Source organism: Peromyscus eremicus, chromosome 4 (assembly GCF_949786415.1).
Source record: "Peromyscus eremicus chromosome 4, PerEre_H2_v1, whole genome shotgun sequence".
NCBI classification, from domain to species: Eukaryota; Metazoa; Chordata; class Mammalia; order Rodentia; family Cricetidae; genus Peromyscus; species Peromyscus eremicus.
This window is the reverse complement of record NC_081419.1, coordinates 41,241,983-41,257,755: the sequence shown is the minus strand read 5'-3', so window position 1 is coordinate 41,257,755 and position 15,773 is coordinate 41,241,983. Positions and strand designations below refer to the sequence as shown.

The window sequence follows — 15,773 nt, the reverse complement described above, 5'->3', positions numbered from 1 at the left end:
AAACTTACAGTATGTACCCTCTGTTTTTCTGTTAGTACGTGCATAACAAATCAATGGTCTGAGTCAGAGTAATTGATTCTAATAGAAAGGATCAAGTAAGGAGAGTCCCTCTTCCACTCTCTTGTCTTTCCCATTCAGGGCAGCTCATCATTCTGTTTGTTGGCAATGCTGATGCTTTCTCAGATGTTCTTACAAGTCATGACTCTTTAAGACTATCTATCTTTCCCTTCCTGCATGTTTTGCAGACTTGAATCCCAAATGACCACAGACATCCAGACCATCTTACAGCTCCTGCAGAAACAAACCGCAGTGGTCCCTCCAGCCTACAGCATGGTGACTGCAGGAGCCGAGTATCAGAGACCTGTCCTCCGTCTGCTGAGGACCAGTCACCCCAGAGCATCCATTAAGACTGACCGGAGTTTCAGCCCCTCCTCCCAAGTGAGTGTGGACATTGTAAAGCTGAGGTATCTCTTTGAGTGTATCTCCAGGATAACCTGAGTAAGAATCACATGTGGAAAATACGGACTTTCATTCTCCTTTGTCTCTGCTCAGGGTTTCTGTAAGCTGTACTTGTGATTTTGCATTATGTGTTCTTAAAAGTTGCAAACAACAGATTTAAAGAAGAATTTTAAACAGTATCATTTATGTATACAAGCTTGTGTGTGTGTGTGTGTATGTGTGTGTGTGTGTGTGTGAGTGTGTCTCTGTGTGTCTCTCTGTGTGTGTGGAGAGGGGTAGGTAGAGGCCAGAAGAAAAGCACCAGGTTTCTTTCTTCATCTTATTTTTTTGAGACAGGCATATTATTACATGACACTGTCTATTATTCTTAAGATAGCTCCCTCAATGAACAAACATCACTAATTTGGCCAGACTTGCTGGCAGTGATCCCCAGGTACCCTTTTGTCCCTGTCTCCCCAGTGCTGGCATTACAAGTGCACAAAACCCAACTTTCCATATGGCTGCTAGTGATCCAAACTATCTTCATGCTTGTAAGAAAGCTCTTTTCCCTAAACATTAACAGTTATTTCAAAGGCCATGTTATTACTCGAGAATCAACCTATGTAAACTAGCATCCTGTAGAGATTTTAATAGTAAAGAATAGCTCTTGGCTAATAGAAGAAAAAGAAGTATGTCAGAGAAAAGCCTGTAACTTGCTACAGTGCCACAAGGCAGGATAGGTCTTCGAGAAGAAAGAGAGATAGCAGTTAACTGGACTAGATCTGAGGTTCAAAGGCAGTCAGACTGGCAAACACATCTGTGCCCTGCTTGCCAGCAGACATCTCAAAGTTTTTATCACTTGAATGATAATATACTTGGTGAGACAAGACAAGTGAAGTGTCCTTATCCTGACTAATCCTTTGGGTAGTGCCCCTCTCAGTTAATTAAGCATCGTGGGCAGCTGAACGTAAGAAAGATTATCTCAGTGAGAATGTATAGACAGTCTTGTGTACATTTCTGTATGGAATGTAAAATTTTCTAGAAAATGAAACTTGATAACAGAAGTTATTGTGTCAAAAGGAAAATAATGACAATCCAAAATATAAACATTAATTCCTCTTTTACTGGTTTTTAGTGGATGGGAAATACATACAATTATGTGCTTTCTTCTTTGCAGTTGGTTTGGGCAGTAATTTCTGATAGGAATGATGATTTTATTTCCTTCATCACTTTCCTTCTTAGATAAGGCTAGTCACCAAGAGTCATTTCTTAATCCAGCCTTAAGTTTTGAATTAAAACTCAACCATACACAGCTCAAAGTGAATACCTTAAAAAAAAAAAAACTTAACTTTTAAATCTGGCTTTAGGGTGAAATTAAAATTCTTTACTTGAGATAACAGACCCCTTAATTTAGGGGTCCATTTTAGGAGAGAGATACTATGTATGTGTTAACCACATATAATGGTTGGGGAGAGCAAACACATATGAATTACATGAATATAACTTATTTAACTATTGGAATGAAGTATAAAAGCACATTTTCTTTTCTTTCTACCAGTGTCCTGAATTTCTAGACCTTGAAAAATCCAAACTCAAATCCAAAGAATCCCTCTCAAGCGGAAGACATCTGAACACAGCCTCAGAAGACAACTTGACTTCACTTTTAAAACAAGACAGTGATGCGTCTTTAGAGCTTCACCCACGGCAACGAAAAACTTACCTTCATCCCATCCGGCACCCATCTCTGCCAGATTCTTCCCTAAGCACTGTAGGGATCTTGGGTCTCCATAGGCATGTTTCTGATCCTGGTCTACCAGGAAAGTAATCATTTTGTACTATTTCCTCCACATCCAATGTAAGTGCTTTTAATGGCTGTTTTCCTTTTTGTATTTAAATCCTCTCTACTTGACTCAGGGGCTCACAAGGTACCATTATATGCAAAAGTACTGTATATTTTTCCTAAATTGAAGCTTGTAAGGTAAAGTTGAGCGGTTAGGATGTAAATGTACATAAGAGCTTTTGGTTCCAAATGTTCAAACTGCCAGCATCTCAAGGCACCTTATTTTTTAATTTTATTTTTTAAATCATGTGCATGTTAGGAAACTCCAGTTTCTCTTGCATGGAGACTCCTATTTACCGCTTTTACTGAATCAGTGCTTGATTATGAAAAAGCCTTCCGAGCAAATAAGAAACCTAGGAATGAAAGTGTTCATGAGTGCAACTCAGATGATCCTCAACTTAGGGGAGTTCAAGGTGGGTGGGGATAAGGGAAGTTAGTCACTTTGGAGAACAGATTTCCTTCTGTATTGACATGTTTGTAGTTACTTACCTTCATTTCCTATAATAATTTAACAGAAAGATATGAAGTTTGAGTTATACATATCAGTCAGAAAGGGAGCTAAATCCAAAAGTACCAAAGGATATAGTTCTTTCTTAATAAATACGTAGAACTTCAGATCACGTGGAAGAAAAGACATGTGAGCTTTCAACAGGAACTCAGGTCCTAGTTTCATGTCCCAGGTTATATAAGACCTTCAACAAAAGCTACTCATTTTGGAGAGGTGACAGGACAAAGTTGTCCCAGGCTTCCACTGTTGAGGAAACTGTGGGAAGCAGTCACCTGCTCCCAGCTGTCTGGGAGCTGCCGTCTCTGGGCGGGTGAGCAATCTGTCCAGAAGGAGTCTCTATACCCTGCTTTTAGGCAGGCAAGTGGGAGGAGAACAGAAAGACCTTTGTGAATTTCTGCCCCGTTTTCTGACAGATTGAGGAGTCACAATGCTTCCCCGAGCTTATCTTCAGCTAAACAATTAGGAATATAGGACAACATCAGTAAGAGAACAAAATGATCTCTCTAGTAAATTCTTTCGTAGCTTCATTCACAAGCTACCTAAAATTTTTACAGTAGTGCATTTTTCTGAAGTCTTAAAATGAAGATTATTTTGTGTGTTGGGGGTGGCTCTTAACATGCCACTTACAAAAAGGACAGCCACAATTTTTTTCAGATTTATATGTGAGAGCAATCTTGCATTTGATTAAATAGTACATACCCACATTTTTTAAAATATGCAATTTCAGAGTATTTATCAGCAAAACTGTCTTTCATTAAGAATGGGTTGTTTCCTTGCTTATCCCAGCTGTGACAAACAATATTCATTGGTCCACCTAGGAAATTCTTAAGTTAATTGAAAATTAAGTAAAAAATCCATTGCATATAATTTGGGCTGATTATATGTTGATTCCATCCCAGGATATATATATAGTAGAAGATATATATATAGTCTAACACCTTTTAGTGTTAGGTACTGTTTGGGCAAAGGAGGTGGCATTTGGATCATAAAATCAACACAGGAAAAAATACAATTTATAATTCTGATTGGTCAAACTCTAGTTAAATTCTATTTTCAACTCAATTATAATTTAAAAAATTATCAGAGACTAACCCTTTGTGTTCTTTTCTCCTGAACAAACATCTAGAAAATTTGTTGAAGGCCTCTTGATTTTTCTACTAATTCTTATGCTCCTACAGAGCTTTAAATAATAGTTTATCTGTACATTATTAAATGGTTGAATTTTCCTTCACCTTCGACACTAATCATTAATCCACTTCAAATGCAAGCAATTTATTAAATGTGCATGACACTATTATTCTATTTAAAACGTGATTAGAGTAACCTTAAATTGTTCCCTATATACTTTTAAGCAGTCACAGAATTTGCCAGTCTGACCTGAGTGGAAGGAAATCTACACATAGGCATGTTCTTATTCTCAATTTAAGAAAAGTAATCGTAAGTGATTGCGTACCTACGGCAAAAGACGAGTCAAGTCAACCAAAAGTCTAATAATTAGAATGGGCTTCCCAAATCATTTGATATGGTACAGATACAAATGCGGACTACTGGCCACTTTCATTCACTCACTCAGCAAATATTCGAATGAGGTGCCACACACTGGAGAGTCACATGAGTAGCGATACGAGTTAGTATTTAGGGATCTTTTTTTCATATTGGGGCACACTCTGCAGCTGCAACACATTTCCTGAAGACTATTCTCCCTCAGCTCCACAAGCATTCAGCATAAATTCCCTAGCTATTGCTCATTCATTTGTAAGGAGAGAGGGTTTGGCAGGTGAGGAACTGAGGCTGATTGTTTGATCTGATTAGCGGATGCTCCAGCTGCAACATTTGGTATGACATGCATGCAATTTGGCCTATTGGAAGCCTCCATTTATATTTCTTTATAAAAACTGGGCATGCAGGAAAGGGAAGATAAAGGGTGGTATACAAACATCCAGGTAGTTTAAATTCTAGCACAATCCAAACTCCTTCCCTTCTTAATTCCTCCACATAAAATAATTGTGTGCTGTTTAAATCGTAAGTCTGAGAGGGTTGTGTACAAACATAAAGGGACCTTTTTATCCTATAGTATATTCGTTTTGAAAGTGCCCAAGCAACATAAACATACACATAGTCATAAATGTCAGGTGAACAGACAGTTTAACTGACTTATGAATAAGAAAATCAATCATCTTGATATACAATGTGCATCCCCTTGTCCCAGCCTAAAAATAACTTTAAAATAGCATTACCCTACCTATCACTTATTGCAAAGCAACGTGACACCTCCAACTTGGGGTCCTGCCTAAGGCCACGTCCAACTACTGCACCAGCCAAAAAGCAGTCCAGCAACTGCTTTCCTTAGAGGGACTTAGAAGCATGGACATAGCACCTTTCAGCTTTAATGTAAAATTATCATCTAGTTCCATGTCCTTAAAAAACAAACTGCTGTCTTAAAGCTGATTTGGCTGAGCTGCCCTCCCACAGCTATTAACTGCTGGTCAGAGAATTGCCTCTCAGACTCATCACTTTATCCCAGCGGGGAGTCCCATACTTTAATTAGCTGATGAGAAAACCAGGAATAAAAAATACAGAAGTGATCTTTTTAATATAATAATCACTAATTCAGCAAACAGGGCAAAGCAGGGAGCCAATTTGAGACAAGGTAAATTTCAAGTCCATTACAATGGACTGGCCATCAGAATTAACTTTTCTACTCTAGTCCGGTATAGTGACATTGGGAATCAGGGTTAACATGTGCGTATTAGAACTCAAGGTTGTATGGACTTGAACTTGTACACTGGCTCCAAAATACCTAAGAGAAAAACATTTATATCCAAATGTCATTTTCAAATCACAACTTATACATTATAGGTAAGGGTAAAAATGTATCACCTCCTCAGTATATATAAAAGAGTAACTAATAATTAACATGTTTTATAGTCAGGGAAAGAAGCAATTCAGGAAATTAATCAATTAGAAATGAACTGTAACTCTGGCTATAATTTAATATAAGGGGCTCTATATTGTTTATTCATGGATAAAACAAAACCAAAAAAAACCCAAGTTCTCAATGTATTAATTGGCTTCTTATTAATGTTAAAAACCTTTAGATCAAAAACTGAGTTGATTTCTCATTTTTAATCACAGTTTCGTAGTAACATAAACGTGTCAATCCTGTACATTCAAAGGCACTTGAAGGACAGGTTGCTGTGGAGTGATCTTAAGCTGTTGTCCTGAGGTTAGCAATGCTCAGATCACCTAAGAACTCAGAAACAAATGGTCCTAAGTCTCATCCCAGATCTACTAAATCAGAAACAGGAAGGCTGGCATCCAGCACTAATCCTTCAAGGAGCTCTCCTTACCATGGTCTGTATGCACACTAAAACACAGAGGTCCAAAAAGTATGTTCTGTAGTCAGGCCAACTCGATCCTAACAGTAGCTCTTCCATTCACATGCTATGTCACCCTGAGTGAATTACCTTCTGAGAATTTTCTCCTGAGTCTTTAAAAATGAGATTATAGTCTTTGCCTCACTAAAGTCTGAGGAGAAACAAAATCAAATAAAAAAAAGTGCCTGGCACAAAGTAGGTGCTTAAAAAAAGAAATCCTAAAATGCACCCCGACCCCCTGCCAGGAACATGAAAGAAAGGAAGAAAAAAATTTTCTTTTGAACAAGTGCAAAGTAACTAAATAGCTGCTTCCAAGACTGAAGTTTTTGATTCTGAAAAACTTAACTGTAGCTGTAATCTTTCCCTCAATTTTGTGCTATAAGCTTCACAGCTTTCAAGTAATAATATTGAGAATATTGGTGGTGAGGATGTGACTCCCTCTGTTGCTCTGAATTAGTGTTAAATTCTGCAAGGTGAATTTCTATAAAGGTGGATTCTATAAAAGCTAGTGCACTGTGCAGTGTCTCCTTGGACATGATAGAGTTCCCAGATGGGTATTTGAAACTATTTACAAAATACAATTAAATTTTGAAAGTAAACACAATTGCTGTTTTTACAAACCCCAGAACTTCACAGGGATGACGGCACTTTTCAGGCACCCAACTCCTTTCCCTCACCGCACACGTGCATCCAACAGATGGCAGACAGCCGAGTTCTCGGTCAGGAATGCTGAAAATTGTGGAAAGGCTTGGTGTGGTAAAGCCGAAATCAAATCCTACCTATTCCATGTATGGGTGCGGGGGGGGGGGGGGGGGGGAGACCCAAAGTGATCCTCAGTATCCAAAATCATGTAAATACAAGCGATTTTCTGAAATAGCTCTCTGAAATATCCACGTGGAAGTGTGCAGAAGCCATGCTCCAGGTAAAGAAGCAAATCCGTTCTGTGGTTTGCATATCACCACAAAGCGGTGTTCAGGCAGTGGCATAATGACACTGATGATCATGTGAAAACATGTTCCATCATTTTTTCCTCCACCCAACTCTCCACACTGACACTCAGTCTGTAAACAGAATTCTACAAAGTGGTTTCGGTGCCCCTGCCAATGATGAGTTTGTTAACAGGAGACAGTGTTTGTGTTGGGGCCACCTCTTCTACATTAGCACCCAGGTGTTCAGCCAACACCTGTAGAGTGAGGCATCCACCATACAGATGTTTTCTCAGTTTGAGATCTTTGCCCCTTCTCTCCCTGATTCCCCAAATGTTCTCTTTCAGATCTGTTTACTTGTGTCCCTTCTTGAAGTGGTGTTAGCCTTTTAAAAACTAATGGGATATATTTCCAATGCTTTATAAAATATTAGGCACCATGACTAAGCAAGGTCCACCCATGCTTAGGATGTCATTATAGTCTCTTTCATTAAAATACACTTTGTTTTAATGACAAGTACAGAAAAACAAAATTCATAGAAGACACAGACTGACATTTGACAGTAAGAAAAGAAACTACCACAAGGATTATTTTGTTGACTAGTACATGAAAGTTGAGAGATTACTAATTGGAAGTTCTTTTAAACTACCATGTTATAACTATAAATGAGTATAAAAATATTCATAGAAATGGAATGTATTCAAAAACTATATACTCAATTGATACGGTCCATCATTTTATCAGCTATGATCAAACTTTTAAACATGCACAGCAAGAACTATTGCAATAGTGCTCCCAATTAAATCCTTTTATTATGAGACGTAGAAATGTGAACATGGCTATTCTTTTTAAATTAATGTCAAAACTTAGATTAATTCCTGAACTGTATTCATGTCATCTGTGACTCCCATTAGTTAACATAATTTTAAAGATGTGAAATAATTTGGGGTACCTGTAATTTCAAAGCTTTATATGTTTAACTCACATTCTTTAGACTTCTGGTATGTTATGACGCAATTTAAACTCACAATTGTGAATAACCAAAACTGTGAGCATTTTAACTGTATCAGTTTTCATTTTTATTTATATTGTATGTGAATAAATAAAAAAAAAGTCCACACCACATTCCCTATCCCTAATTAGAAGGAAAAGTGAAGGATCAGTAAAGTTGTGATGAGCTCTTCCCACAATCTCCTCAAATGCTTACAGAGTTACAGTAGCAATGAAATGACCTGGCACCCTTCTCCCAATGGCACAAAACACAACAAAAATATCAAGAAATCTCTACTTTACTCCTAGGCTCCCACTGACTTTAATGAAAGGCACATGGCCTCTTTATAGCTGAAATTTTCATTTCATAATTCTGATGAGAAAATAGATTATCCCGGAAGGCTTGCCAGTCAATGAATAATGTATTTCAGAAAAGAATGTGTGTGATCACTTGAAAATGTCAGTCATCTGATATCCGGAAGCTCATTCACACCGTTACACAGAACTCTGGAATGCTTTAAACTAAATGAAACAATCGACCAAACACATACTACTTCATAGTCTTTATGCACATAATGTAGCATGGAATCACAATGCTTTTGAAATATTCTGTGCAGAAATATTTATTTTTTAGCCAATATTTTCCTCGAAGATTGGTATGTGGTGTTGACAGTGTAATCTATTTGCACAGCTAGTTTTGCAATAACCTTCTGCAAATAACTGTACATAAGAAAAATGTAAATTTCGTGTAAAAATGGTTGCAAAATTTTGGTAGCTGAAAGAACTATACAAGTTGTATTGAAAATATAGTATATATACCTAATTTAAGAATGAAACATAATTTCTCATCTATTTATACATGAAAAACTCAAGAATTTGTAAAAGAATTTATTTTGGGGGAAAAGAAAGTAAATCTTATTAGCTAGCTAGTGTACTTTTAATAGCAAAGCCAACAAATTCCAATGTTTTATTAAGTACAGTACTAGATGTAGGCATGGTGGTGCTGACCAATTCAAAATTCATGTCATTGTAACAGTGCTATGGTGTCACCGAGTTCCAGTAGACCACCAGCAAGCTGGGCTGCGTGGTGAAAGCATTAACTCTGAACTTAAAGGACTCAAAAAAAACATTTTACTTTGCCCCATCAGAACCATGGTAGTAAATAGCTGAAATGTTTATTGTTCACTACAGTTTTCTGAAGGATAAATGGCCTTTAACGTACATTCAAAATGGCTCATTCATAATGAGAGCTTGGCTCATCTTTTCGTTCAAGAATGGAAGTATGCAGCTATTATTTCCTCTCGCTGAAGTTTCAGACAGGCTTAATTTCTCCCCTGGTTGCTTGGGTGTCACGTAAGAAAATTCGCACTATCTTCAAAGACACTTTTCAACAAGATTTGTCGGCGCTGACACAGCATGCACTAAAGGTGGCATTGTCTGTGTAGTGACATAGATTCCTCATGCTTCCTTTTTAAAATTTAAGAAGCCAAGAGCATATGGCCCCATGAGATAAATGTAAAACCAAAGTTATTACAGACAGCAGGAAATATTACATTGCCCTCTGTAAGTGAAACCGATTGTGAGATCAGAGTCAAAGTATAGACGGCAAAATACCTGGCAACGTTCCATAACATATTATCTCTTATCCTAAGACATACTTGAGGGTCCTGCATTTACACAACTGTAAGAAATTAAATATGCATCTAAAAGTCCAGTAAATCCTAAAGTCATTTTTAAATGGCCTATAATTTACAAAATAACACGAGTCTTTAATTAGTATATTTCTAGAACACTGTTCAGGTTATCTTTTGCAATTTCAGTAATCACAGAAAAATAAGACAACTAAATAAGCAATACAGACAATTAAATCGAAATGGTTATATGCATGTGTCTATATATTTAGATGTTTATGCTTAGAGAAAAGGTTAAACTCCAACCCCCAATATATCAGAATTGGAAATCTACCATTCCTGGTTCACACATCTCTCCATATAGCTATTGAATGATGCTCTATAACTTCTTGATGTTAATGAAGGGGCACACCCGACAACAAGACCAGCACATGGGCAAACCCCCTGGCTGTATATTTTCTAATTGTGGTGCATGGTAGTGAGACAGAAGCACTCTGTATGTCTACTCACTATACGTTCGGACTGGCAGAAGCAAGCCTGGGTTTTAACATACTGCACTATGTATTATGAAGCTACTTGGATAAAGGGACTGATAAGAACATATGCTTTTTTTGTTGTAAGATGGGAAAAAATTCTTTAAAAATAAGTAGAAGGAAACACAACAAGAAGGATTCAAAGCATGGATTTCCTAGCATTCAAATGACAGACAAGTCTTGAGTCTGAAGGGTTCCCCAAGTTCTCCAAGTGTTTTGCTAGAAAGTTTCCTTCTCAGTGTTCTAAATTACAAGGAAATTTTAATTTAGTATATGGAGAGATGTCTTGATCTTGTTCTAATTGAGAAATAATAAGACCGGTATTCCTTTAAAATACTGTCTGCATTCACCACCTCACAGACGGTCTAAACATTTGCATTTGTATCCTTCAATAGTATACAATACTCTCCAGACATATTTTAGATGATACCTTAGTCTTAGGCATTTATATGAGGAAGCTTAACCCACTACATAAATGATTCCATTCAAAAAAACAAATGGAATCTTTTCAAGCAAGTACCAAAGTAATAAAAGAGCCACGGTTGTGTTTTACACTTTTAAGCAAAGGACGTGCTAACTGAAAGCAGTCTGGGATTCTGAGCAATGGGTTCAATTTATAGATTTTCAAAAACATACCCCTATCAAATTTATAGAAAGCTGTTAACAAAACAGGACAAAACATATCCACTTTAGTTTGTCAAAGATAAAGGACATTAAAAAAAAAAGCACATTTCTCATAAATAGTATTTATTTTGTTTGCCCAATTAGTAATATCATAAGAGTACAAGTGAACTTGATTTGTATATTTTAATTAAAGAAATATCACAAATTAATTTGTTATTTTTTTAATTGCACAGAGTTTAAACTACCTTGATAAATTCTACTTTCTTCCAGGGTAAATGTCTTTTCTGGAAATAAATATATAACTTGAATATATATTTGTTACTTTCTTTTTCTGATGCATGCCTCAAGTAGGTTAATGAGCACAGTCCTTAAAATACAAAGTGGACCAAATCAAGATTCCCACAGTATCGATTTTCCCTTGATGTAATTTAAAATGTGTAAACTGCCACTCAAACTAGAAGTACACCTGACATTTAATCATTTGGCAATCTTTTAGATAACAGCTGAATTAATTAATGCACTGTTGTTTGAACCGACGCATCTCATAACAGTATATATGTAACAAATTTTGTATGATACAAAACTTTACAGCAAGCTATTTGAATGTTTATTAAAAAATTCTCAAAATGACATGGAAACATGTTTACTGTATAAATAAAAGCACTTATACATCAAGAGTGTTCATTACTCAATAATTTATAATATCATAATGTGGCTTCTTTTTCCTACAACAGCTTCAGATTCTGTACATTCAATGGTTCAGTAAATACTCTTTCAGGTTATCAAATATGTGGTCATGAAACAAATATTCAGAGGACAGTGTGTATGGAGTATTCATCAGCCAAGTCTTATAAAACTGACAAAATGGATTTGATAGCAAACTATAGAGTAATCAATATCAAAATGACTAGACATCACTTCTTTTCCAGGATCTTTTCAAGTAAAAGCTGTTTGTAAGATTTCTGTATTTATAAAAGAGGTTTGCCCATTCTAAAAAAAAAAAAATGGCGTTTTCTTTAAAAATATTCAATTTGGTCAACAGCTAAACTAAAATTATATCTATTTGCATTTTTCTTCAACTAAATATATGTTCAGTTAAAATACATGAAAGTTCAGTGGTCTATCAGATCTTCATTAATAAAGACAGGGTGTTTTCCACGTTAGAAACTCCTCAATTCCCTCTAACATCTTATATCAGAGAACTCAGTGCAAGGAACCTGGTGAGTACTTGAAATCACTATAGAAAATTTCACCAGAAATGCTGCTAAGAGAGTCCACAAAGGAAAAAAAATCAAAACACTTCTCGGTATACACACACACACACACACACACACACACACACACACACACACACACAGGTGTTATCGATCCAACAGAGAACTTCTGAACAGTAGCAGATCACATGATTTTTGTTTTAATTTTATAAACTGTGGCCAACAGCTAGGAGTGGCACCTGGGTTTAAAGAATGAGAAAGAACAAGCGTGAGTGAAAGCTGACACTTCACTGAAATGTGTCCTCCAAAAGTGCTTGATTTAGAGAAAGATGACATTTCAGCTTATCTACACCATCACTAATGAAAGAGAAAGGTATCTTCATGTTAAAACTTTTAGGTGGGCACAGGTGTGCAAGCCTGGAATCTCTGCACACAATGGGGGGTGGGGGGAGGCAGGAGGACTGTGAGATGGGTGTGCTGCTGGGCTATGTAGTTAAAATCTCGTCTCACAAAACAAAGCTAAACAAAAACAGAGATTTTATAAAAAGGAAAATAATAAAATATATTGTAAAAAAAATAAACAATGAAATAAAAAAGGTAAAACAATACCTACTACCATAGGCTGACAGACCCAAATTTGGATAAAGTTTTAGGAACTAAAGTTTTCTTATTCATAAGCCAAGAACAGGAGGTTATGTTCTCTGATGGTGTAATCAAAAGCCAAAGACAGCAAAAAGGGCAGATGTCCCCTATGACTGACTCATTCCCAGAAACACCCACAGGCATGAACAAAATCAGAAGTATAACTTGTAGCCTTTAGATAATATAAAAGTTTTATCTAGACTTTTGTTATTTGGCTTTGTAGACAATCTGTCATGTGACTACATTCTTATACACTATTATTGTTAAAAACCAAGGCTCAGATGTGCGGATATCAATTAGCTACATATCATTAGCAACACTTCAAGACAGTGTCCATATATCTGCAATATCATAACTTTTCCAAAAATAATGTATCCCAACTAAAAAAGTTATTGCATTGAACTGTGCTTTAAGGTTAAATAACAGAAATGGCGATAGGGACTTGAACAGGAAGGGAGAGGAAAAAGTTCTTCGAACTTTTAATATTTAGGTAGTCCAGTCTGTTTCAGCGAAGCAGAAGAATTCTTCAGTATTTCTTCACCTTTTGAATGCTAGGCTTTCAAACTGTCATAGTGCCCTGCAGAAACTAAGACACGAGGAGTATTATCACATGGCAACAACAAATGGTTTTTATTTGTTTAAATTAACTATATTCCATGAGAACTTTTACTGTAAGAAAAAGGAACTGTTTAAGACTTATAATTCAAACTCATATGTATCAACAAAGTATTGTCTACCCCATACCTTCTAGTAAGAAATATAACAAATCCAAGACAAAACCTCTAAAGCACCAAAGCACATATGAAAACAATTAGCTTCAATCTAGAAACCACTGGAATTGGGTACACGGAGAGTGTATTTGAACTGAAAAAGTAGCAGCTTCATATTTTGTCACTGAAAATATTAGGAATCCCTCTCTTAGGAAAAGATAATCATAAGTTAATGTTTACCATTAAAATATTGGAGAAATCAACTACCAAACACAAGTCATGCAATTTTACAGTATACCAATATTAACCTTATATTAGTATTACTAAGAAATGTAGAAAATAATGTAGCCACCCAATATATTATTTTCAGTGTTTGTGCTTTGGGTCAGTTAATGTCTTTCAACTTTTATTGCATTTATATATTTGCCAATTAATTTATTGGGGCGGGGGGCGCACGTGCACGTGCACATGCATACATGATCAAGACCTCATGTCATAAAGCATACGTGGAACTCAAAGGACAACTTTCAGGAGAATGTTTTCTCTTTCTACCACATGGGTCCTGGCACTAGAACTCAGGCTATCCGATTGGTGACAAATGCTAAGCTACCTTGCTGGTCCCATCACTTAATTTTTTCAATAACCAACAACAAAGTACAAATGTTACAGTGAATTCAGAATACTTACATCCTCATACATGAAGTTCACAATCCCTTGCTGCAAGTGATCTCTTCGCCTAAAGAAATCTTTACACACAAAAATTATGTTTTAGAATTATAATTGGAAACCCATTAATTCCCAATACTGAATGTCTCCTGGTACTAGGTCTGACTGTATCTTAAGTGTCTTAACATTCTAAGAAATTTAAATATGAAAATTTTCTAAAACTCTGAGCTTTCAACGCTTCTCTGTCAACATTCATATTTCAAATCCTTAAGACTATTTAGATATCATAGTGAATAAAGAAAACACAATTTGCTGAAAGAAACAAAGACACTATTGAAGAAAAATGGCCACATAAATTGAATCTACTTTTAAATTCCGAATACCTGTCAGGGCACGAAGCTTCACGCAGCAGGCAACATAGTCATCGAAGAAAATTCTGCCATTCTTGCTGTAGCGTTTAACAATAGCAGCTAATGTCTGAGGACTCAACCTATACCCTAAGGAAGAAGACTGACACATTAGAACCTTCAGTGTTAAGCGCCATAAAATACCAAAACATTGCTATTAATAAAGTCATGAAATAGATTAACTTTCAAAATTCTTTCTGCACAAAATATATCCTATTTATTTTTGGCAGGACTGATGATTGACTATAAGTGCTTATACATGGGAAAGAGGCAAGGACTCTACCACTGAACAAAAGCCTTCAAAAGTATAATTTAGAAATACATTAAATTAATATGAAAATGGTAAGACAACAAACCCATTAATAATTCCACCAAGTGTAAATAGCTGACATAATTCTAACTTTGTAACAAAAGCAATTCTAAAGGAAGAAAACAACTATCTTCTCTGGCATTTAAAACATATTTTTATGCCAGGCAATGGTAGCACATTCCTTTAATCCTAGCACTAGGGAGGCAGAGGCAGGCAGATATCTGAGTTCTGAGTTAGAGGCCAGCCTGGTCTACAGAGAGAGTTCCAGGACAGCCAGGGTTACACAGAGAAACCCCATCTTGAAAAGCCAAATATATATAATTTTGAAATTACTCCTGGGGGTGTTTGGTAGGGGTTTTAACATTTCGATATTGCAGTTCTTAAAGAGTACCAAAGGAAGGATCATTATTAATCTTGGTTATCTTTCGAATGCTGTATTTCTGTCTGGTTTTATTTTCTAAAGAATATCTGAAAATCAACCTGCTTAAAAGTAGTAGAAACAAGAAGATGTTATTTCTTCTGTAAGTTTTTCTATTCCTCATGCATATTTATTACTGCATTAGTTCCTTCTTCAAGCCCCATTGTTACTAACACTGCTGAGTGTGTACCCCTCTATGTACAGTTTCTGATCGTGCACTTCCCATTTTAAGTGCTTTGAGTCAGTTTTAAGTTCTACCTATGACTGCTTGATTGCTTTCATTTGAAAATATTTTATCTGAAAAACGAGATGTTTAAAAAGAATGAATATAAAACAATAGAAGCAGAACTTTGATTCTATTTGCTACACTCCAAGCATGATCCTAATTATTTAATGAGACGTGTACCTATAACTCAGGAAAATGATGCACTATGGTCTACATATTAATGAATCAGTAGATTTAGAAAAAAAATGATACCAATCCAGCCAAAGATAAAAATCAGTACCCGAAGGAAAAACTCCACCTATAGTTATAATAA

The 15,773-nt window shown here is 36.1% G+C and overlaps 2 protein-coding genes across 2 annotated transcripts in view; one reads left to right on the top strand and one right to left on the bottom strand.

Moving 5' to 3' along the window:
- Kcnh7 (potassium voltage-gated channel subfamily H member 7) overlaps positions 1-2,311 on the top strand; it is a 150,468-nt gene extending 148,157 nt beyond the window's left edge. Inside the window, exons 13-14 of the mRNA XM_059258841.1 lie at positions 246-438; positions 1,997-2,311. Coding sequence (XP_059114824.1) covers positions 246-438; positions 1,997-2,263 — 460 coding nt within the window. The 3' untranslated portion in view covers positions 2,264-2,311. The remainder of the gene's footprint in view (positions 1-245; positions 439-1,996) is intronic.
- Positions 2,312-11,866: 9,555 nt separating this feature from the next.
- Positions 11,867-15,773, bottom strand: part of Gca (grancalcin) — a 28,864-nt gene continuing 24,957 nt past the window's right edge. Inside the window, exons 6-8 of the mRNA XM_059260553.1 lie at positions 14,483-14,596; positions 14,121-14,179; positions 11,867-13,309 (exon numbers count right to left, since the gene is read on the bottom strand). Coding sequence (XP_059116536.1) covers positions 13,283-13,309; positions 14,121-14,179; positions 14,483-14,596 — 200 coding nt within the window. The 3' untranslated portion in view covers positions 11,867-13,282. The remainder of the gene's footprint in view (positions 13,310-14,120; positions 14,180-14,482; positions 14,597-15,773) is intronic.